We start from the raw sequence: 24,345 nt of genomic DNA, 5'->3' as shown, positions 1-24,345 counted from the left end.
CATAGGTATTAAAGGCACTGCGCTGCGGTGGTTTGAATCATATTTGTCTAATAGATTACAATTTGTTCATGTAAATGGGGAATCTTCTTCACAGACTAAAGTTAATTATGGAGTTCCACAAGGTTCTGTGCTAGGACCAATTTTATTCACTTTATACATGCTTCCCTTAGGCAGTATTATTAGACGGTATTGCTTAAATTTTCATTGTTACGCAGATGATACCCAGCTTTATCTATCCATGAAGCCAGAGGACACACACCAATTAGCTAAACTGCAGGATTGTCTTACAGACATAAAGACATGGATGACCTCTAATTTCCTACTTTTAAACTCAGATAAAACTGAAGTTATTGTACTTGGCCCCACAAATCTTAGAAACATGGTGTCTAACCAGATCCTTACTCTGGATGGCATTACCCTGACCTCTAGTAATACTGTGAGAAATCTTGGAGTCATTTTTGATCAGGATATGTCATTCAAAGCGCATATTAAACAAATATGTAGGACTGCTTTTTTGCATTTACGCAATATCTCTAAAATCAGAAAGGTCTTGTCTCAGAGTGATGCTGAAAAACTAATTCATTATTATCAGGTTGTCCTAAAAGTTCCCTAAAAAGCCTTCAGTTAATTCAAAATGCTGCAGCTAGAGTACTGACGAGGACTAGAAGGAGAGAGCATATCTCACCCATATTGGCCTCTCTTCATTGGCTTCCTGTTAATTCTAGAATAGAATTTAAAATTCTTCTTCTTACTTATAAGGTTTTGAATAATCAGGTCCCATCTTATCTTAGGGACCTCGTAGTACCATATCACCCCAATAGAGCGCTTCGCTCTCAGACTGCAGGCTTACTTGTAGTTCCTAGGGTTTGTAAGAGTAGAATGGGAGGCAGAGCCTTCAGCTTTCAGGCTCCTCTCCTGTGGAACCAGCTCCCAATTCAGATCAGGGAGACAGACACCCTCTGTACTTTTAAGATTAGGCTTAAAACTTTCCTTTTTGCTAAAGCTTATAGTTAGGGCGGGATCAGGTGACCCTGAACCATCCCTTAGTTATGCTGCTATAGACGTAGACTGCTGGGGGATTCCCATGATGCACTGTTTCTTTCTCTTTTTGCTCTGTATGCACCACTCTGCATTTAATCATTAGTGATCGATCTCTGCTCCCCTCCACAGCATGTCTTTTTCCTGGTTCTCTCCCTCAGCCCCAACCAGTCCCAGCAGAAGACTGCCCCTCCCTGAGCCTGGTTCTGCTGGAGGTTTCTTCCTGTTAAAAGGGAGTTTTTCCTTCCCACTGTAGCCAAGTGCTTGCTCACAGGGGGTCGTTTTGACCGTTGGGGTTTTACATAATTATTGTATGGCCTTGCCTTACAATATAAAGCGCCTTGGGGCAACTGTTTGTTGTGATTTGGCGCTATATAAAAAAATTGATTGATTGATTGATTGATTGATTGATTGATTGATTGAACAATGGAAATATCTCAACTTTACCAGTTGTAAAACATGACATCAACTAAATGTGCCAAATAATAAATACAATTATTCACAAAACTTTCTAATTTTAATTTCCTGTACTTTCAGTTAAAATCATTATAGAAACTTTATATAATGTATTACCACACTTGAAAAATGTCAGGTACCTATTTTATAAACATGACCCAATCTAGAAGTGGGGCAAGTCAGTCGCCATCACATTAGTGTCTGCATCTATAAGTGAGTGAGTCAGACTTTATTTTTAGACAAGTGTCTAAGTGTACCCACACAAACAGGCTGTTTGTGACAATCGGGCAGAGGTGGGACAAAGTCACTGTCAAGTCATTCTCAAGTCATCAATCTGCAAGTCCCAAGTCAAGTCTCAAGTCAGCTTGCAAACAACTGGTCATTATGACATGAGACTTGACTTGGGACTTGCTGATTCATGACTTGAGAGTGACTTGATGGTGACTTCGTCCCACCTCTGCAATCGGGCTGATCACACCTGAACTTGGTGAAACTTTTGTCACTTATCGACATTCTCCCTTTGTTGCACATAGAATTCAATAAGGATACATTAAGGCAGGAGTTTCGTCACCACATGCATAAATCATAAAATTTCTGACCAATCAGATGCGTTCTTTATATTTTTTTAATTATTTTATTGATTTATTAATTATATATTTAAAAAAAAAACTCATAAGAAGAGGGGGAAATGTATGTTCTCACTATGTTTCATCAAATACAATAAGAATTATTTTTAAGATAGTTCCTCTTTAAACTTTTATCCAAGCCCCACCCTCTGGATTGGATGCTCTGGAAATCTGCTCCCATTCTTACTCAAAATATTACTCTGCAAACTCAAAGTTGAGCAGAAACAACTCTTTTTGAGAAAAATACTTTTAACTCTGGAAAAACTACTCAGTCATTTTTTTCCTGTGTACTTATGTCTTGATATAGTTTTGTCCATGAATATGGTAGTACTGTGCAGAATCAGCAGCAAATATCATCTCAACCTGTAACACCCATAGATAGACAGCCGGCATCATATAACCTTCACCCTCCATAGTCCATATGCAAGACATCCTGTAATATTAATTACACTCAAAAAGCATTGGATGAACTCAATTCAATTATGGGCAGGATTTCCATGTAATAAATATATATAGTTCCAACTAAATTAAATTACATTATCTTGCATTGATGTGCTTTATTTGAGTTGGGGCTGCATATATTTATTAGATGGAAATCCTGCTCATAATTGAATTGAGTTCATCCAGTAAGTTATTTGTTTGAGTGGTACACTCAATAAACTGACTCACCGGATTGGATTCCATCTAAAAAATATATGTAGTCCCAACTAAATTAAATTACATTATCTTGCATTGATGTGTTTTATTTGAGTTGAGGCTACATATATTTATTAGATGGAAATCCTGCACATACAGTAATTGAATTGAGTTCATCCAAGAGCCATTTTTTGAGTGTATTATTAGTTACTGTGAATCATAATCAAACTGTGGGATTCCTCAGGGCTAGTGAACAGTGCACACTCTCTGAGCGCACCTTGGACTTTCCTTATGGTGGACTGGGGAAAAAAGTAGAATGAGTCCATTCACATACCCCAGGAATGTTTTTGTGAATGTTCTCCACCGTTTCCAAGCTTTTCGTTACTTTTGCTCCTCTTCCCTCAGAGTCAGAGGAGGTCGACCTTTCGGGAACGGAAGGGGAGGGTTGTCGAGACAGCAGCCCTAGCCCATATGAGAAGAAAGAGGAAAGCTACGAAGAAGGCAGGGAAGGGAAGGGTGGGGGGGATGTGAATGTTCCTAAGCTTTGCTACACATCTCCAAATATAGTGTGTGCTGCTTTCACAGAGCTGTCAGTGCGGTTCCACTGCTTGGGGAAATACTGCGTGCTGCTGCAATGGGTCACTGAATACACACAGCCACCGCACACAGGAGCCAATTCCATTCTGTTCGCACTGTTGCTCACAATATGTTGCTCATGAAGTGCCGTTTTGTGCATCCCAGACACGGAAAAGCAGGCTGCATCCAAATGTGGTCAGGACGTATGACTGACTGACTGCTGTCATATGTGGGCGACAATTTCAGACTGAGCAACCAATCTGTATTTGTCTTCTTCTCTCTGTTGCTGTGTGACACTCCAGAATCTCTCACTGTGCTGATGTTGTTTTGTTAATTTGGCTCTCTCTCCTTTGGTTTCTTATCCACCCCAGAGATCTGTCTGTTGACACGCGGCAGACGGACAGCCAGCGTGAGAGCAGACACCTACTGTCGTCTCTATTCGCTGTCTGTGGACAATTTCAATGAGGTGCTGGAGGAGTACCCCATGATGAGGAGGGCCTTTGAGACTGTTGCCATTGACCGATTGGACAGAATAGGTAAGGCCACCACCGAGGAATTAGGATTATTTAATGGGGTCATATTTTGCAAAATGTGTTTTTAATTTACATTTTACAGTTAAATATGATTGATGAACCTGCCATCCAGCTATAACCAGGCTGGAAAAGGCTCAATTTAGGTTAAATGTGGTGAAAATGTCATTGAGCGAAAATACGTCAATGAACCAAAATAGGAAGTAAGTTATTTGCGTGTAACTTTTGAGTAACAGGAAGACAGAGGACGGGAAGGAGAGGAACAGTAGTAGCCAGTAAACCAGTAGCATTCAGTATGTCTGGTATTTATATTTGTGTATTTATATTGATATTTGCAAACTGTTTTTTTTTTTAATTTTCACTTTTCACTTTTGATGCTCTGTGTGCTTCTTACCCTGTGTGCTGCTATACAATGCTGCTGGAACCTCAATTTCCCTGTGGAAGTCTTCTCAAGGGATCAATAATGTTATGGATGTGATCCCCAAACACCTGGGTTAGACTCCAATGCAGGGAGGTTGAATGGATAAAGAAAACCAGATTTATTGTACAAGGATTGTACAAGAACAAGTGCAGTGTGAATGGTGAGTACAGTTTTGGAGGTTAGCAGAGTGGAGGCCCGGCCCGCGTTGCAGTGGAAACCGGTGGTCGCAGCCCAAGTGGATGCAGTGTGCAGGTGGAGTTCCAAGGTGTGGAATTGTGCGTGGTCCGTGGTCCAGGTGGATCCCAGTGGAGCTGACGGAGGACGGTGTCACTACAGAGAAGGAGAAACTGTATGAGGGTGGCAGTGTACAATTGCTCAGAACCAAAATAGAACAGGTGTCAAAAAACCAGTAGATGACAAACAGAGAGTCCAGGAATAACTGCGACGGAACTCAAACAGTTGATTCTATTCAGAAATAGATAGGCCAGGTACCAGGTCGCGAACACTGAGTTTCTGGTGCCGATGAGCCGTTGGACCAGGGTTTTTATGGAGGCAGGTTGATTGTAGACAGGTGTGCTCATCAGCTCCACAAGGAATGCCACCTGGAAGAGAGAGAGAGAGAGAGAACAGAGGAGCAGGAACCAGGGCGACACACAACAGTACCCCCCCCCCCCCCCCCCAATGGGAGCCCCCAGGCGACCTACCAGGCCGATCAGGATGCTCTCGGTAGAAGTCCCGGAGGAGGGAAGGGTCCAAGATGAGGCTCTGCTTGACCCAGGAGCATTCTTCAGGCCTATACCCCTCCCAGTCCACCAGATATTGGAAACCCCGACCGCGCCAATGAACATCCAAGATCTTGTTGACCGTCCAGGCCGGATGACCGTCGACAGTCCGGGCAGGAGGAGGTGGTGGAGCTGGTGGACACAGTGGACTGGAGCAGACAGGCTTGAGTCGGGACACATGGAAGACTGGGTGGATCCGCAGGGAACAAGGCAGATGGAGATGTACAGAGGTAGGGTTGACCACCCGATCAACCACAAACGGACCAATGTAGCGAGGAGTGAGCTTGGGGGACTCTGTCTGAAGAGGAATGTCCCGTGAAGAGAGCCACACCTCCTGCCCGGGCTGGTAGACGGGGGCCGGGGCGCGGTGACGGTACGGTTGGCATGACGTTCCATCCCCTCCTTAGCCCGCAGAAGGGCGGAACGGGCTGTCCTCCACACCCGACGGCAACGCCGGAGGTGGGCCTGAACCGATGGTACCGCTATGTCTGCTTCTTGTAGAGGGAATGGGGAGGTTGATAGCCAAGTGACACTTTGAAAGGAATAAGTTCAGTAGCTAAGGAGACCTGAGAATTGTGAGTGCATTCAATCCAAGGAAGGTGGGTGCTCCATTCAGTCGGGTGGGAGGACGAGACACACCTCAGGGTGGATTCCAGGTCCTGGTTGGCCCGTTCCGCCTGACCAGTGCTCTGTGGATGGTAACCGGAGGAGAGGCTTACAGAGGCCCCAAGTGCCGCACAGAAGCTCCTCCAGACCTAAGAGGTGAATTGGGGACCTCGGTCTGACACCACATCCGAGGGTATGCCATGCAACTGCACCATGTGGTGGACTAGGAGGTCAGCAGTCTCCTGGGCCGTTGGAATCACCGGCAGAGCCACAAAGTGTGCCGCCTTGGAAAACCGATCCATGATCGTGAGGACCACGGTGTTACCCTGGGATGGAGGTAGTCCTGTGACATAGTCCAGGCAGACGTGGGACCAGGGGCGGCTTGGCGTGGGAAGCGGTTGAAGAAACCCAGCAGGTGGATGATGAAGATACTTGCCCCTGGCGCAGATGGTACAAGCTTGAACGTAGGCACGCACGTCTGCCTGGACTGAGGGCCACCAGAAGTGATGACGTACCAGGTCTACAGTTCGAGAAACCCCAGGATGGCAGGCGAGCTTAGACACATGGCAGAAGGTGAGGACTTCCGATCGAGCTTCTGGCGGAACGAAAAGCCACCCGGGAGGTCCTCCTCCAGGATCCGGATGTCTGTCCAAAGCCTCCTGGACGACTCTCTCAACATCCCAGGTAAGGGCCCCCACGACCATGGAATGAGGCAGGATTGGGTCCGACGTGGAGGGGGGATCTGTGAGTTCGAACTGGCGGGATAAGGCATCTGGTTTTCCATTCTTGGTTGCGGGTCGGTAGGTAAGGTTGAAGTTGAAGCGTCCAAAAAACAAGGACCACCTGGACTGACGGGAATTGAGACGTTTGGCTGTTTTTATGTATTCCAGGTTTTGTGGTCTGTCCAAACAGTGAATGGAACTGTGGCCCCCTCCAGCCAGTGTCTCCATTCTGCCAGAGCCTCCTTCACCGCTAGAAGTTCCCAGTTCCCAACATCATAGTTCCTGTATGCAGAGGTCAGCCGGCGGGAGAAGAACACGCAAGGATGGAGTTTGTTGTCTGTGACGGACCGCTGAGACAGGACAGCACCAATACCGGAATCGGAGGCATCAACCTCCACAACAAACTGGCGGTCCAGATCAGGTTGGAGCAAGATAGGTGCTGTGGAGAACTGGTGTTTAAGGTCCCAGAAGGCTCTGTCAGCTGAGGTGGACCACTGAAATGGGACCTTAGGAGAAGTGAGTGCTGGGAGAGGCGAGGCAACAATACTGGAGTTTTGAATGAATCTGCGATAGAAATTAGCAAAACCAAGAAACTGTTGTAACTGTTTTCGGGATGTCGGAACTGGCCATTGAGTTACAGCTGTGACTTTACTGGGATCTGGCTTAACTGAGTTGGGAGAAATAATGAAGCCAAGGAAGGAAATAGTTGACTGATGGAATTCACATTTCTGGGCCTTCACAAACAACTGTCTTCCACTCATCACCCTCCCTGACCCGGACCAGGTGATAGGTATTTCTGAGGTCTAGTTTGGAAAAAAATTGAGGCCCCCTACAGGGGACTGAACACAGAATCTAAAAGGGGGAGTGGGTACCAATTGCAGACCGTTATGGCATTCAGCCCCCGGAAGTCAATGCAGGGGCGCAGAGTACCATCCTTCTTCCCGACAAAGAAGAAGCCTGCCCCCAGAGGGGACGACGAGTGACATATCAGCCCAGCAGACAAGGAGTCCCAGATATAGGTCTCCATTGCCTCACGTTCCGGGCGCGACAGATTGTAGAGTCGACTGACTGGCTACTTGGCGCCCGGAAGTAAGTCAATGGCGCAGTAATAAGGACGGTGCGGGGGGAGTGACAGAGCACGATCCTTGCTGAACACCTCAGCAAGATTGTGATACTCTATGGGGACTACAGATAGATCAGGAGGTGAAGTGACCTCCTCCCTGACCATAACACTGGGCAGAATGGATGATCAAAGACACTCATGGTGGCAGGCCTCGCTCCATTGTGTGACAGACCCGGTCGGCCAATCAATCTGGAGATTGTGCTTGATAACCCAAGGATGACCTAAAACCAGGGGGGACATGGAAGAAAACACAAAGAACTGGATTGTCTCCCGGTGGTTCCAGATACCACTAGAGTGACCGGTTCAGTTTGATGTGTTATAGCAGGAAGGGGAGTGCCGTCTAAAGCATGCACTGAAAGGGGCGTGTCCAATTCCACCACCAGGGTTGCAAGAATTGATTACAACCTTGCGATCCAAAAAATTCCCTTCTGCCCCAGTGTCAATCAATGCAGGAATAGATAAAGAACGTCATTAAACAAAAGCGTGCCAGGGATTTGGGTGCATCCGGATTGAACACCCGTGAATGTTATCTGGCTCATCCTTAGCCCGGAGTCTAAGGATGAGCGTTGGTTTTTGGCCGCACAGGACAGGAACTGCGGATGTGGTCAGTGGCAGCACAATATAAACATTCCCCAGCCTCCAGTCTCCGCTGACGCTCCTGTGGTGATAATCTGGCCCTGCTGAGCTGCATAGGCTCGTCAGCAGGGGGAGCTGGAGGTCTGAGAATAGACACAACAGTGGATCTCAGGAAAGAAGGGCCCGGTCCAGACCGCTGAGGGATCTGAGCGGCAGCACTCCGGTCAGCCTTCCGGCTTTTCTCTCGCTGACACTCCCTCAGCCGGTTATCAATACGGATGGCTAATGAGATTAATTGGTCCAGTGATTCTGGTGAATCACGGACCGCCAGTTCGTCCTTTAATGCCTCCGATAGACCATTAACGAATATGCTTTGCAGGGCCGTGGAGTCCCAGCTGGCCTCCACAGCGAGAACCCGGAAGTCGACTGCATATTCCACAGTGCTCTGCTGCTCCTGCCTCAGGGAAAATAACTGGTGGGAAACAGAGTGACTACGTTGGGAGTAATCGAAAACTAACCGAAACTCCTTGGAAAAAAGTGAAAAGGAGTGCAGCAGAGGGGATTCTGTGCTCCAGAGGGTGGTAGCCCACTTGAGGGCCTCCCCCCGGAGCAAGTTGATGACGTAATAGATCTTACTGAAGTCAGTGGAATACTGAGATGGACGCTGGGAAAAAAAACAAAGGAACACTGCATGAAGAAGGAAGAGCATGTATCAACATCACCGGAATATTGTTCTGGATGACAAATAAATGGTTCAGGGACTAAACTGGGGGATGCGGAGGCCTGTATGAGTTGAACTGGAGCAGAAACCGGAGCAGGAGGTGGAACCAAGGTAAGCTTCTCAATGGTAGAGGTTAAAGAGGACAATATGGTGTGTGTATTTGTAACCTGTTGGGAGAGGTCCTGTACATCATCCGACAGTGCAGCAAGTTGTTGTTGTTGCTGGCCCAGGAAGGCGCCCTGGGTGGAAAGCGCCTGTTGTAGTTTGTCTGACCCTGCGGAGTCCATGATGTTGGCCAGAAACTTCTGTTATGGATTTGATCCCCAAACACCTGGGTTAGACTGGGTTGGACTAGGGTTTTTATGGAGGCAGGTTGATTGTAGACAGGAGTGCTCATCAGCTCCACAAGGAATGCCAACCTGGAAGAGAGAGAGAGAGAGAGAGAGACAGAGACAGAGAGACAGAGAGAGACAGAGAGACAGAGAGCGCAGAGGAGCAGGAACCAGGGCGACACACAACAAATAAAGTTCTATCTAATCTAATCTAATGTGGTGATAAGTGTTGACCTATTTGGCCTGGAGCCTATCTCAGTCTCCTTTGGGCAAGAGTTTGGGTTTTCCTTGGACAGAGTGACAGTTTGTCACAGGGCCGGCACATATAGACAAACACATTCACACCTACGGTTAATTTAGAGTCACCAGTTCACCTAGCCTGCCTATCTTTGAAGGTGGGGAGGAAGCCAAAGTACACAGAGGCAACCCATGTAAACACAGGGATAACATGCAAACTCCACACCGGAAGGAAAAATCCAGATCCAACCCGGGACCTTCTTGCAATGAGACATCAGTGCAAACCACTATTCCACTGTGCTACCCTAAAGGGTATGTTCAAGACATAATTCTGATTTCAGGGGGGTAAATGAACCAACAATGCTCTGGTCACCAGCCCGCCTATCTAACCTCCAGACCACCACCTCTCGGTATGTTTGTTTAGCCTATGTAATATCCCATAGACGAGTCTGCCACCTGCTGGATGCAACATTGTCTTCATGTGAGCTAACAGGATAAGGTAGCAACTGTAGGGAGAAACACAACTTAGACAATACAGGAACACACATAGAACAAGAAAGAAAAACATATTTAAACATGGATTGAAGGGGATGTACCAAACCTTTCACTGGTACTGCAAATTAGTCACAGCAAAGTCATACATTTACACAGTCATACAGTCAAACATTTAAAATACTTTGAAACGCCCGTGTTTCAGAACATGGCAGCCCTGCTGTACTGCCACCTGCTGACCACTGGCAACAAGAATGCGCATTAATTTCAAATTTTAAATGTCATATTTAAAGATTACACAGTGTGTATGTGCACTATATTGAATATAAAAAAAAATGAAAAAGTGTAATTGTCATTGAATTCCCATTGAATTAGTTGAAATCCTATCTTCTCACTTAGAGCTCTGGATGTTGAGTGAGTTGATTTGGTGATACCTTCAAACTCTCTTCAAAGTGAATAAAAAGAACAGAGTTAACATTGATTTCAAACCATCCACTGAACAGTTTATTGTAGAATCTGATAACCCTGTCAGAGTGCTTTTCACCGCAAGTTTATAAAGGATGAAATGCTCAAAGACCCAGATGCTAGGCATCCAGAGTTCTACAAGACCTGCAGAACCTACCATCCAATTGGATTTAAAATTCCAGTTTCAATGGATACAGTACCATGTCATTGGCATATCAACTTAATCTTATTTTCGTAGGGCAATATAATCATTTTCTAACACCATCCAAACACATGAACATAATAGCACCCCAGCAGAAATCAGTATGTTTGCCTATTTTTAAACTGTAATGCTCAAACTTGGTAAAACTCTCATAACAAGCAGTATGCCAGAGAGTGACAGCCAATTAAATTTTGGTGATGTTGCATTCAAGTACAACATTTTTATAGCAATTGTAGGAACCCTGTCACAAAGGCTCAGCAGCAAAAAGTGTAGAAGGATGATAAATGTGACAATTATTTGTTGCCTGATTCCTACTCTGATCAGTTCTGTTACACAGAATTGGATGTGTGCCCTATCTGTGTTTTATGTCCTCAGGAAGAGGAGAAGTTTTGCCACCGTACCTGGTGACAGTTCTCTAAATGGACCTCAGTGTGATTGATTTGGACATCCCTGCACTAACATGCTTTAATCTAGAGACATGCATGTCATGCATCCATGTCCACAGTACACTTTGGGCAAACACATTCTAGATTGGCACCAACTGCTTCACAGAGAGTGTTGGTGCCTGGTCTATAATGACTGCACAGGTAAACATATTCATGGACCAGTTCTAATTACAGACTATATATATACTGTATATACATAGTGGACAAACTCTCCGTGACACCACTTTGTAGCTGCAATGGGGTGGTTCCAGATGTTGCCATCTTGGCAGTGTCTGCAGAAAACTGCCAGCCAACTTATAAATGAGTAAAAAGGTGGAGTGTGGACAAAACTTTTGAGGAAAGAATGAAGCTTCCCCCCATTACTCCATCTCAGTGTTACCAAACACGCTAAGACTAACAGGTAAATCTTGGCTCAGATGTTTGATGAATGCCTGTTTTTTGCAGACTGGATGGTGGATTGGATACAACTATTTAAAACTATATATTACATCTACAACAGTGGCATGGAGCTAACATCACCAAGCTATACATGCTAATGAGTGCAAACATACAAAATAAATTACGTTAAAATACCAGAGCAGTGACTTCTTAGATGGGCTATTAGTACAATTAACCTCACAGTATATGATCTCAGATATTTGTAATAAAATGCTCAAAAATGACCAACACAGTCAAGTCCACAGCAACAAGCAGCTACTGCTTGCTGCCTTAGCTACGGGTCGGCTTCCTGAACCTGCTGGCACACTACCTGCTACTCAAAACAACTATGGACTGAATTACTGGTAATTTTTTTTATTTATTTTTTTTTTTACTTATAAGAGTGTAAGTAGATGAGTTATATAAATTCACCCCTGTACAGTTGTCATGAACAGGGAAACTAGCTATAGAGAACAAAACCCTTTTATGTACCAGACTGTAAACATGTTTATTTCTGCTCTCAACTTCTACATTTTAACATGGGCATCTATGGGAGTGTGATTGGCTTTTGTGACAAGCCTCAAGCCTCAAGTCAAGGAACTGCAAGTTTTGGCATTTTTGCATTGGGTTCATTTTTTTAACACCGGAGGGTGATGCTTGGTTCTGATTCATGCTTACAGACGCATCTGAAGAGATTTTTGTCATGCAGTCCCTGTTGTAGCCTCGTGGCTGTGCATATGCAGAACATATAACTTGACCATAAGATGGAATGGCAGTTGCTGCAGTTAATAGGTCTCCTGCCTACTTTTTCTTGCTGTGTTCTGAGATGTGCTGTTTAATATTTGAAAGGACAAAGTCCACAAGGGATCTCTTTGACCCCGCTGTGGATGTTGCTGAGGTTGCTGTGCTGACACACAGTCTGGCTCATTTTTGGTTTCCTGCTGTATCAGAACTAAATTTGCTGCTGGTGATATTGTGGAGGTGCAGACAAGGATGACAATCTCTTTCTGTGTGTCAAAGGTTTCACTTTCAGCCAGAGAAACGTGTCTCAAGTTGTACATGCACACACACTTCTGAACTTGTCTTTTTTTTTTTCTTCTGGTCACCTTTTTGGCCTTGAAGTTGGTGAGTCATCCAGATGCAGTTAAGTCAGCTGAGATCTTGCCTCTGGCCCGGGAGCTCTTTTCCAGCAGCAGTGACCTCAGAGAGTTCAGCGGGTCTCTGCTTTTCTTCTGCAATTTACTCCAGTCATATTTTACTTCGTATATGTATGCTTCTTTGTGGCAGCATCAAAAATGTGGACCGTGCAGATTCAATGTACATGATTTAACTGCACCGGTATCTAACGCAGTTGGATCTTTAACTGAAATTATCAGGTGATCTTGTCACAGACTTCACTGCTGTCACGTCTCCATCTTTCTGCAGTTACAGTGTTTTTGTTGAAGAGTCAGTCTGTCCTTTCTCCTTGGGCTCCTTTTCTGTTTGGTTCCTCCCTTGGCTTTCTCTGCAGCAGGAATGGATCAGTGGGTGGATATGCAGTGCCTCAATATCCTCCGCTCAAATGGGCTGGGCCTTTGCAGACTGCTTTAATCTGGGGACAAGCTGCACTCTGGCCACTGAGCACAGAGTGCATTTAATGATTCAGATACACCTGCCTAATACCCCGGGTGGTGGGGAGGTGGGGGTGGGGGTTTGCTATCCAGGGGGGCTATACGGGTGGGAGGGGAGCTATCCAGGGGGGAAGCTGTACTGTTACACCGGACAAAAAGTTTGCTTGTTGTTTAATGATGTGGAAAGATGGGAATTATAGGTTGGAAAGATGGGAATTATAGGTTAGACATAGAATTATTTATGCAGGACTTGATTTCTAGATTTGTTCAACTACAGTGCTCCGTTAAAAATGTTTACGCACCATTAGCATACATTTAAACAACTGTTGCATTCTCTGTGTCATTGCAGGCAAGAAGAATTCAATCTTGATGCACAAAGTTCAGCACGATCTCAACTCAGGTGTTTTCAACAACCGTGAGAATGAAATGATCCAGGAGATCGTCAAATATGATCGGGAGATGGTTCAACAGGTGGGAGCACCACGGCCGAGGGCCATGTCCATGACACCTTCCCTGCATGGTGGCGTTTACACTCCGACAGGTTCTTCTGGACAACCTCAGAGTTCTGCAGTTGGCACACTTCAGCAGGCTGTAGCTATGAATTTTTGTTCCTCTGCAGCAGGGAATCCCCTGGGAACAGGGAACCTGCAGTCTCCCAGGACGGTTAGGAGATTCCAGATGATGCAAAGTGTATCCAGCCCTGTCTCGACCACTCCTCTGCAGTCTCAACAGTCCATTCACTCACAGCTACTTGCTTCTGGTATCTTTGCTCCAGTCCTGTCCAGCCCACCCGTCCAGAGCCCTCTGGCTGTCGGAGGACGATCATTCCAATATGGAGCCAATGCCATGGCTGGTACTTCATCAGGTTCCCAGCTTTCTCTAGTCCAGCAGCACATAGTCAGCCCCACACACCGGCCCAGCACACATAAAAGCACCCATTCCTTACAAATGGGAACTTTAACCCAAGATGCCAGGGCACTCTCTGCCTCTCAGCCCTCACTGCCTCACGATGGAGCACAACCAGGAGCCCCAAGCCCTCCACAGTCTACACGAGTGTCCTCCACTTCGATTGGACCTCCTCATGCCTCAATTGGACATGCAGGCCTCCGGAGTGCTATACAACACAGGGTAGTACTGCCCCACCAAATATCTGTGGGAGCATTCCCTGCAGCTTCCCTGCCCAGTTCCGTACAGGTGTCCGGTGCAGGGCTGGTGGTAGGGGGTGTGGGAACAGCTCTAGGGGAGGCAGGACTACCTAAGAAGGACTCCATAGTTAGCCTTCCTGAGACAGACCACATCAGAGTCAGATCCAGGCTATCCTCAAACTTGTGATCTTAATGAAACCCTTCTAGGTGAGTGAGTTAGAGAGGGTGGATTTGTTTGACTGCAGGAACATAGAGGGGGTTTCTCTCCTTTCATCTTACACCTCCCATTCTCTCCACAGACTCCAGTTTGACCATGCGAATGTATGACTGTTGATGGAACGACAGTAGAGAGAACTTGAGTGGAGGCTATTCAACTATAATGACGTCTTTTTGGTCACTCATAAATCTGCAGCAGTGGGACGTTACTACTCCCAGATGTAATAGATGCACAGAACTATAGTAGTGATGTAGCTTCTCCCCAGTTATGCCTCCTTTACTTGCTGTACTTCACTATATAGTCATCAGCACACAGGCACATTTGCATAACGGTCTTCTCATTCATATCATTAATGCAAACATGAGGTAAATGGGATGAAAACTAAATCAGGGATTTACATCAGATATAATAATTTGTTACTGGGATGACACAGATCAGACATAACACTGTGACCACCTGCCTAATATTGTGTAGGTTCCCTTTTTGCCACCAAAACAGTCTCAACTCACCGAGGCATGGACTCCACTTGGCCTCTGAAGGTGTGCTGTGGAATCTGGCACCATCATCAGCAGATCCTTTAAATCCTGTAAATTGGTAGGTGGGGCCCCCACGGATCAGAATTGTTTGTCCAGCACATCCCACATACAGTAGTGTTCAGAATAATAGTACAACCCCTGGCAAAAATTATGGAATCACTGGCCTCGGATGATGTTCATTCAGTTGTTTAATTTTGTAGAAAAAAAGCAGATCACAGACATGACACAAAACTAAAGTCATTTCAAATGGCAACTTTCTGGCTTTAAGAAACACTGTAAGAAATCAAGAAAAAAAGATTGTGACAGTCAGTAACGGTTACTTTTTTAGACCAAGCAGAGGAAAAAAATATGGAATCACTTAATTCTGAGGAATAAATTATGGAATCACCCTGTAAATTTTCATCCCCCAAACTAACACCTGCATCAAATCAGATCTGCTCGTTGACATTGACCCTATGTGTCTTTTTGCAAGGAATGTTTTTGCAGTTTTTGCTCTATGGCAAGATGCATTATCATCTTGAAAAATGATTTCATCATCCCCGAACATCCTTTCAATTGTCCAAAATATCAACGTAAACTTGTGCATTTATTGATGATGTAATGACAGCCATCTCCCCAGTGCCTTTACCTGACATGCAGCCCCATATCATCAATGACTGTGGAAATTTACATGTTCTCTTCAGGCAGTCATCTTTATAAATCTCATTGGAACGGCACCAAACAAAAGTTCCAGCATCATCACCTTGCCCAATGCAGATTCGAGATTCATCACTGAATATGACTTTCATCCAGTCATCCACAGTCCACGATTGCTTTTCCTTAGCCCATTGTAACCTTGTTTTGTTCTGTTTAGGTGTTAATGATGGCTTTTGTTTAGCTTTTCTTTATGTAAATCCCATTTCCTTTAGGCGGTTTCTTACAGTTCGGTCACAGACGTTGACTCCAGTTTCCTCCCATTCGTTCCTCATTTGTTTTGTTGTGCATTTTTTCGATTTTTGAGACATATTGCTTTAAGTTTTCTGTCTTGACGCTTTGATGTCTTCCTTGGTCTACCAGTATGTTTGCCTTTAACAACCTTCCCATGTTGTTTGTATTTGGTCCAGAGTTTAGACACAGCTGAGTGTGAACAACCAACATCTTTTGCAACATTGCGTGATGATTTACTCTCTTTTAAGAGTTTGATAATCCTCTCCTTTGTTTCAATTGACATCTCTCGTGTTGGAGCCATGATTCATGTCAGTCCACTTGGTGCAACAGCTCTCCAAGGTGTGATCACTCCTTTTTAGATGCAGACTAACGAGCAGATCTGATATGATGCAGGTGTTAGTTTTGGGGATGAAAATTTACAGGGTGATTCCATAATTTTTTCCTCAGAATTGAGTGATTCCATATTTTTTTCCTCTGCTTGGTCTAAAAAAGTAACCGTTACTGACTGCCACAATCTTTTTTTCTTGATTTCTTATAGTGTTTCTTAAAGCCAGAAAGTGTTGTGTGGGCCGCTGAAGAGGAGGTACTGCTGGCCCACCACCACCAGAGGGCGCCCTGTCTGGAGTGCGGGCTCCAGGCACCAGAGGGGGCTGCCGCCTCACAGGAGCAGCCGGGGTGACAGCTGTCACTTATCACCGACGACAGCTGTCATCAATCATCTGATCTTCAGTGGTATATCAGCAAGACGGCATCTCCACCTCATTGCCGAGATATCGCTCTACGAAGAGGTAAATTCTCAGCTGACTGTATTTTGGAATAACTGTTGCTTGTGTGACTTGGACAGCATTTACTCTGTTCCTTTTTTTGACGAGAGGTAGAGGTGATTTCCCACCATACGTGTTGCTGGGTGCACACGCACCCACTTCTAACTGTGTTTGCTCCTCGCCAGCAGTACCAGGTCCGACACGCGTAGGCAGTGGCCACCTGGGAGTTCGGGACTTGGCGGCTCCAGTATTCCCGGGGTTCGGTGGCGGTGGAAATCGTGTGGTTCCGGTTCGACTTGGACTGACGTCTCCTATCTTCGAGCCTGCCCACATAACACTGTGTATATTGGAGTACATATTGTAATCTGTTGTTGTTGTGCAATTTCACAACAGTAAAGTGTTGTATTTGGCTTTATCCATTGTCCGTTCATTTGCGCCCACTGTTGTGGGTCCGTGCTCTTACACTTTCCCAACAGGATATCTCGGCCATCGTCATGGATCCCGAGGGGCGTCAACCGGCTGTTGAACGGCCAATGGAAGAACAGGGCGCACAGGCGTCCGCAGGAGGGGTGATCGGTGAGTTGCAGCGGATCCTCACCGCTTTCACGACTCGGTTGGATTTGATGACCGAGCAGAACGTCCTCCTGAACCGCAGGGTGGAGGCTCTCGCCGCGCAGGTGGAAGCGCGCCCCCCGGGCGCCGCTGCGGCTCTCCCTCTCGTCGACCCTGTGCGTAACACTGACGTTCCACTGGTCATTCAACGACCCCTCCCACCTTCCCCGGAAGCATACATAAGCCCCCCAGAGCCGTACAGAGGCTGTGTGGAGACGTGCGCGGATTTCCTTATGCAGTGTTCGCTCGTCTTCGCACAGCGTCCCGTTATGTACGCGACTGATGCTAGCAAAGTAGCTTATGTGATAAATCTGCTTCGTGGTGAGGCACGCGCTTGGGCTACAGCGCTCTGGGAGCAAAATTCACGGCTCCTTCAGACATATGATGGGTTTGTGAGGGAGTTCAGAACAGTGTTCGATCACCCAAATAGAGGAGAGACCGCTTCGGCCGTGCTACTGTCAATGAGACAGGGGCGCCGGAGCGCAGCTGCCTATGCAGTCGACTTCCGCATCGCGGCTGCGAGGTCAGGCTGGAATAGCACTGCCCTCCGCGCCGCCTTTGTAAACGGACTGTTGTTGGTTCTAAAGGAGCACCTGGTGGCTAAGGATGAACCGCGGGATTTAGATGGGCTTATCGATCTCGTCATACGATTAGACAATCGGTTGGAAGAACGCCGTCGGGAACGAGACGAAGGGCGTGGCCGGGCACGCGCCGTCCCTCTCCCTTCCGGTTCCGATCGCGTTCCGCCCTCCCCACGCTCCACGGCCCCTGCGCCTCGTGTGGTTACAGCTCCCCCTGCTGACGAAGCTATGGACACGAGCAGGGCCACATTTAGAGCACCAAGTAGACAGAGGAGGCCGGACCGCGGGGCGTGTTTTGTGTGTGGCTCGATAGAGCATCAATTGAGAGACTGCCCCGAGCGGTTAAACACCAACGCCCGCCCCTAGAGACTGGGCTAGGGGTGGGCCGAGACATTCACGTGGGACACACCCACATTGCGACACGACTCCCAGTTGCAATCCTGTATGAGGATTTAACCCTGAAGGCCCCAGCACTGGTGGACACGGGCTCTGAAGGGAATCTGTTAGATAGCAGATGGGCCAGGGAGATAGGGCTCCCTCTGGTGGCTCTTACCTCGCCTGTGCAGGTACGAGCATTAGATGGCTCCCTCCTCCCTCCAATCACACATAGGACACCCCCTGTAACTCTGGTGGTGTCAGGAAATCACCGGGAGGAGATCGAGTTTTTTGTGACTCCAACTACCTCCCGTGTGATCTTGGGGTTTCCCTGGATGTTGAAACACAATCCCCGGATCGACTGGCCGTCCGGGGTAGTGGTTCAGTGGAGCGAGACCTGCCATCGGGTATGTTTAGGTTCCTCGGTACCTCCCGGTTCCCAGGCTAAGGAGGAGGTCAGAGTCCCACCCAATCTAGGGACGGTGCCGGTGGAGTATCACGACCTTGTGGATGTGTTCAGCAAGGATCTGGCGCTCACCCTTCCCCCCCACCGTCCATACGATTGTGCCATTGATTTGGTTCCAGGCAGTGAGTTCCCATCCAGCAGGCTGTACAACCTCTCACGGCCTGAGCGCGAATCAATGGAGACCTACATCCGGGACTCTTTAGCCGCCGGGTTGATCCAGAATTCCACCTCCCCGATGGGTGCAGGTTTCTTTTTTGTGGGTAAAAAAGACGGCGGACTTCGTCCATGCATTGATTACAGGGGACTGAACGAAATCACAGTTCGTAATCGATACCCGTTGCCCCTGTTGGATTCGGTGTTCACGCCCCTGCATGGAGCCCGAATATTCACCAAGCTCGATCTTAGAAATGCGTATCACCTGGTTCAGATCCGGAAGGGAGACGAGTGGAAGACGGCATTTAACACCCCTTTAGGCCACTTTGAGTACCTGGTCATGCCGTTCGGTCTTACAAACGCGCCTGCGATGTTCCAAGCTTTGGTTAATGACGTCTTGTGGGATTTCCTGCACTGATTCGTCTTCATATATCTAGACGATATACTCATCTTTTCTCCGGATCCTTAGACCCATGTCAAGCATGTACGTCAGGTCCTGCAGCGGTTGTTGGAGAACCGGCTGTTTGTGAAGGGCGAGAAGTGTGAGTTCCACCACACATCTTTGTCCTTCCTGGGGTTTATCATCTCCTCCAACTCCGTCGCTCCTGATCCGGCCAAGGTTGCGGCGGTGAGAGACTGGCCCCAACCCACAAGCCGTAGGAAGCTGCAACAGTTCCTCGGCTTTGCTAATTTCTACAGGAGGTTCATTAAGGGCTACAGTCAGGTAGTTAGCCCCCTGACAGCCCTGACCTCACCAAAAGTCCCCTTCACCTGGTCGGATCGTTGCGATGCCGCATTCAAGGAGTTGAAACGGCGCTTCTCGTCTGCACCAGTTCTGGTGCAGCCCGATCCTAGCCGCCAGTTAGTGGTTGAAGTGGACGCCTCGGACTCAGGGATAGGAGCTGTGCTGTCCCAGAGCGGGAAGACCGATAAGGTCCTTCACCCGTGTGCCTATTTTTCCCGCAGGTTGACCCCGGCCGAACGGAACTATGACGTCGGCAATCGAGAACTCCTTGCGGTGAAAGAGGCTCTTGAAGAGTGGAGACATCTGTTGGAGGGAACGTCCGTGCCATTTACGGTTTTCACTGACCACCGGAACCTGGAGTATATCAGGACCGCCAAGCGGCTGAATCCCAGGCAAGCCCGCTGGTCACTGTTCTTCGGCCGTTTTGACTTCCGGATCACCTACCGTCCCGGGACCAAAAACCAGAGATCGGATGCTTTGTCCCGGGTACATGAAGACGAAGTCAAAACGGAGTTGTCGGATCCACCGGAACCCATCATCCCGGAGTCCACTATCGTGGCCACCCTCACCTGGGACGTAGAGAGAACCGTCCGGGAGGCCCTGGCACGAAGCCCGGACCCCGGAACTGGGCCGAAGAACAGACTCTACGTCCACCAGAAGCTAGGGCTGCAGTCCTGGACTTCTGTCACGGTTCTAAGCTCTCCTGTCATCCGGGGGTGCGAAGAACCGTGGCAGTTGTCCGGCAGCTCTTCTGGTGGGCGTCCCTAGAGGCCGACGTCCGGGATTATATCCAGGCCTGTACCATCTGCGCCAGGGGCAAGGCCGACCATCGTAAGGCCTCGTGATTGCTACAGCCGCTGCCCGTGCCTCATCGCCCCTGGTCCCACATCGGCCTGGATTTTGTCACGGGCCTCCCGCCGTCCCAGGGCAACACCACCATCCTCACGATAGTGGACCGATTCTCCAAGGCGGCCCACTTCGTGGCCCTCCCGAAGCTCCCAACAGCCCAGGAGACAGCGGACCTCCTGGTCCACCACGTCGTCCGGCTGCATGGGATTCCAAAAGACATTGTCTCCGATCGTGGTCCCCAGTTCTCCTCGCACGTCTGGAGGAGCTTCTGCCGGGAACTGGGGGCCACGGTCAGTCTCTCATCCGGGTATCATCCCCAAACCAACGGGCAAGCAGAACAGGCCAATCAAGAGATGGAGCAGACCCTGCGTTGCGTGACAGCCGCGCACCCGGCGGCCTGGAGTACCCATGTGGCCTGGATCGAGTATGCCCACAACAGCCAAGTGTCGTCCGCCACCGGCCTCTCCCCTTTTGAGGTGTGTCTGGGGTATCAGCCCCCGTTGTTCCCGGTGGTTGAGGGAGAGGTCGGTGTGCCCTCAGTCCAGGCCCACCTGCGGAAGTGCCGTCGGGTGTGGCGTGCCGCCCGTTCTGCTTTACTGAGGGCCCGGATGAGGACAAAGGCCCATGCAGACCGGCGGCGGACCCCGGCTCCTACGTATCGTCCTGGGCAGGAAGTGTGGTTGTCAACCAAGGACATTCCACTACAAGTGGCCTCCCCTAAATTACAGGAACGGTACATAGGTCCATTCAAGATCCTCAAGGTCATCAGTCCCGCCGCAGTGAGGCTTCAGCTCCCGGCCTCACTGCGGATCCATCCCGCGTTCCACGTGTCAAGGATTAAACCGCATCACACCTCACCCCTCTGCACTCCGGGTCCGACACCACCTCCTGCCCGGATCATCGATGGCGAGCCGGCTTGGACAGTGCGCCGGCTTTTGGATGTCCAACGGATGGGCCGGGGCTTCCAGTACTTGGTGGACTGGGAGGGGTACGGCCCCGAAGAACGCTCCTGGGTGAAGAAGGGCTTCATCCTGGACCCGGCCCTCCTGGCCAACTTCTACCGCCGCCACCCGGACAAGCCAGGAGGCGCCCGTTGAGGGGGGGGGTCCTGTTGTGTGGGCCGCTGAAGAGGAGGTACTGCTGGCCCACCACCACCAGAGGGCGCCCTGTCTGGAGTGCGGGCTCCAGGCACCAGAGGGCGCTGCCGCCTCACAGGAGCAGCCGGGGTGACAGCTGTCACTTATCACCGACGACAGCTGTCATCAATCATCTGATCTTCAGTGGTATATCAGCAAGACGGCATCTCCACCTCATTGCCGAGATATCGCTCTACGAAGAGGTAAATTCTCAGCTGACTGTATTTTGGAATAACTGTTGCTTGTGTGACTTGGACAGCATTTACTCTGTTCCTTTTTTCGACGAGAGGTGGAGGTGATTTCCTACCATACGTGTTGCTGGGTGCACACGCACCCACTTCTAACTGTGTTTGCTCCTCGCCAGCAGTACCAGGTCCGACACGCGTAGGCAGTGGCCACCTGGGAGTTCGGGACCTGGCGGCTCCAGTATTCCCGGGGTTCGGTGGCGGTGGAAATCGTGTGGTTCCGGTTCGACTTGGACTGACGTCTCCTATCTTCGAGCCTGCCCACATAACACTGTGTATATTGGAGTTCATATTGTAATCTGTTGTTGTTGTGCAATTTCACAACAGTAAAGTGTTGTATTTGGCTTTATCCATTGTCCGTTCATTTGCGCCCCCTGTTGTGGGTCCGTGCTCTTACACTTTCCCAACAGAAAGTTGCCATTTGAAATGACGTTAGTTTTGTGTCATGTCTGTGATCTGCTTTTTTTCTACAAAATTAAACAAGTGAATGAACATCCTCCGAGGCCGGTGATTCCATAATTTTTGCCAGGGGTTGTAGTGCTATGTGACTAAAAAGATTAATCCAGGTTTTGAGTATATTTCTTATTGTTACATGGGAAACAAGGTACCAGTAGATTCAGTAGATTCTCACAAATCCAACAAGACCAAGCATTGATGATATGCACACTCTTAAGGCTATGAAACTGGGCTATTAGTAAAAAAAAGTAGAAAAGGGGGTATTCACAATAATAGTAGCATCTGCTGTCGATGCTACAAACTCAAAACTATTATGTTCATTATTATCCTGTGAATCACTAAACTAGTATTTAGTTGTATAACCACAGTTTTTCATGATTTCTTCACATCTGCGTGTCATGTATTGTGTTTTGTCCTATATTGTGTTGTTGGTTTTTGTTTCTGGATTATGTTGCTTTTCTGGCTGGGTGTGTCTTGCTTGGGTTTTCTGGTCCGCATTTCTCTTGTCTGCTTTTCTTTGAGCTTGGTGGGAGGCGTTTCAATCTGGTTGGGTCACGCCTTGTTCTGGATCTTTCTACACTTATCACTGGGAGTATTTAAACACCACTGGTTGCACTGATTTTTCGCCTGATCATTGTGCCCTGTGCCATCGCTTCTAGCTCTGTACCTTGCTCATTCTAAGTCCTGCTTCCACGTTGTGTTTTGACCACCTGCCTGTTTTATTGACCACACCATTGCCTGATGTTTTGGATTTGTTTGCTTCTCTTGGACTGCTTTTCTGTGTACCGAACCCAGCTGAGCCTTTCAGTAAATGCCTCCTTGAACCAGAGCTACGTTGTCGAGTCCTGCATTTGTCTCCAGCCTTCTTTGTCTGACAGCCCTGATACTGCGAGGCATTAATTTTGTTGGTTTGGAACCAGGATTTTGCTTGGTTACTAGTGTGCTTGGGGTCATTGTCTTGTTGAAACACCCATTTCAAGGGCATGTCCTCTTCAGCATAAGGCAACATGACCTCTTCAAGTATTTTGACATATCCAAATTGATTCATGATACCTGGTATGCGATATATAGGCCCAACACCATAGTAGAAGAAACATGCCTATATCATGATGCTTGCACCACCATGCTTCACTCTCTTCACTGTGAACTGTGGCTTGAATTCAGAGTTTGGGGGTCATCTCACAAACTGTCTGTGGCCCTTGGACCCAAAAAGAACAATTTTACTCTCATCAGTCGACAAAATATTCCTCCATTTCTCTTTAGGCCAGTTGATGTGTTCTTTGGCAAATTGTAACCTCTTCTGCACGTCTTATTTAACAGAGGGACTTTGCGGGGGATTCTTGCAAATAAATAGCTTCACACAGGCATCTTCTAACTGTCACAGCACTTACAGGTAACTCCAGACTGTCTTTGATCATCCTGGAGCTGATCAATGGGTGAGCCTTTGCCATTCTGGTTATTATTCTATCCATTTTGATGGTTGTGTTCCGTTTTCTTCCACATGTCTCTGTTTTTTTTTTTTTTTTTGGTCCATTTCAAAGCATTGGAGATCATTGTAGATGAACAGCCTATAATCTTTTGCACCTGCGTATATGTTTTCCCCTCTCCAATCAACTTTTTAATCAAACTACGCTGTTCTTCTGAACAATGTCTTGAACGTCCCATTTTCCTCAGGCTTTCAAAGAGAAAAGCATGTTCAACAGGTGCTGGATTCATCCTTAAATAGGGAACACCTGATTCACACCTGTTTGTTCCACAAAATTGACGAACTCACTGACTGAATGCCACACTACTATTATTGTGAACACCCCCTTTTGTTATATGGCTGGGGGGGGCCTGGCTGCCGGTTTGTTTCTGTTTTTTGGTTTTCCTCCCAGGTGGCGTGTGTTTGGGACTGAGTGGCTGTGTTGCTGAGGCTGTCAGGACCTTACCCTGATCACCTGCGACTCGTCAGGACTCACAGCTGTGGTGCATCTGGATGGATTGGAACATGTTGGCATTTAAGACTGGAGTGCACAGTGTGTATTTGCCAGAGACTCGACCTTGTGACCAGACGGGTGAGATCGTCGTCTCGGGAGCCATCTCATCAGCAGCGGATGCTGAGAACGTCCAGGTTTGATGCAC

At 47.8% G+C, this 24,345-nt stretch overlaps 1 protein-coding gene across 1 annotated transcript in view; it reads left to right on the top strand.

Annotated features, from left to right (window-relative positions):
- hcn2b (hyperpolarization activated cyclic nucleotide-gated potassium channel 2b) overlaps positions 1 to 14,409 on the top strand; it is a 162,018-nt gene extending 147,609 nt beyond the window's left edge. The window contains exons 7-8 of the mRNA XM_034180268.1: positions 3,704 to 3,868; positions 13,364 to 14,409. Coding sequence (XP_034036159.1) covers positions 3,704 to 3,868; positions 13,364 to 14,346 — 1,148 coding nt within the window. The 3' untranslated portion in view covers positions 14,347 to 14,409. The remainder of the gene's footprint in view (positions 1 to 3,703; positions 3,869 to 13,363) is intronic.
- The last annotated feature ends 9,936 nt before the right edge of the window (positions 14,410 to 24,345 follow it).

The sequence above is a fragment of the Thalassophryne amazonica genome, chromosome 10 (assembly GCF_902500255.1).
Source record: "Thalassophryne amazonica chromosome 10, fThaAma1.1, whole genome shotgun sequence".
In the NCBI taxonomy this organism is placed as follows: Eukaryota; Metazoa; Chordata; class Actinopteri; order Batrachoidiformes; family Batrachoididae; genus Thalassophryne; species Thalassophryne amazonica.
Note: the sequence above shows the minus strand (reverse complement) of the source record. Positions and strands in the feature narration are given on the sequence as shown.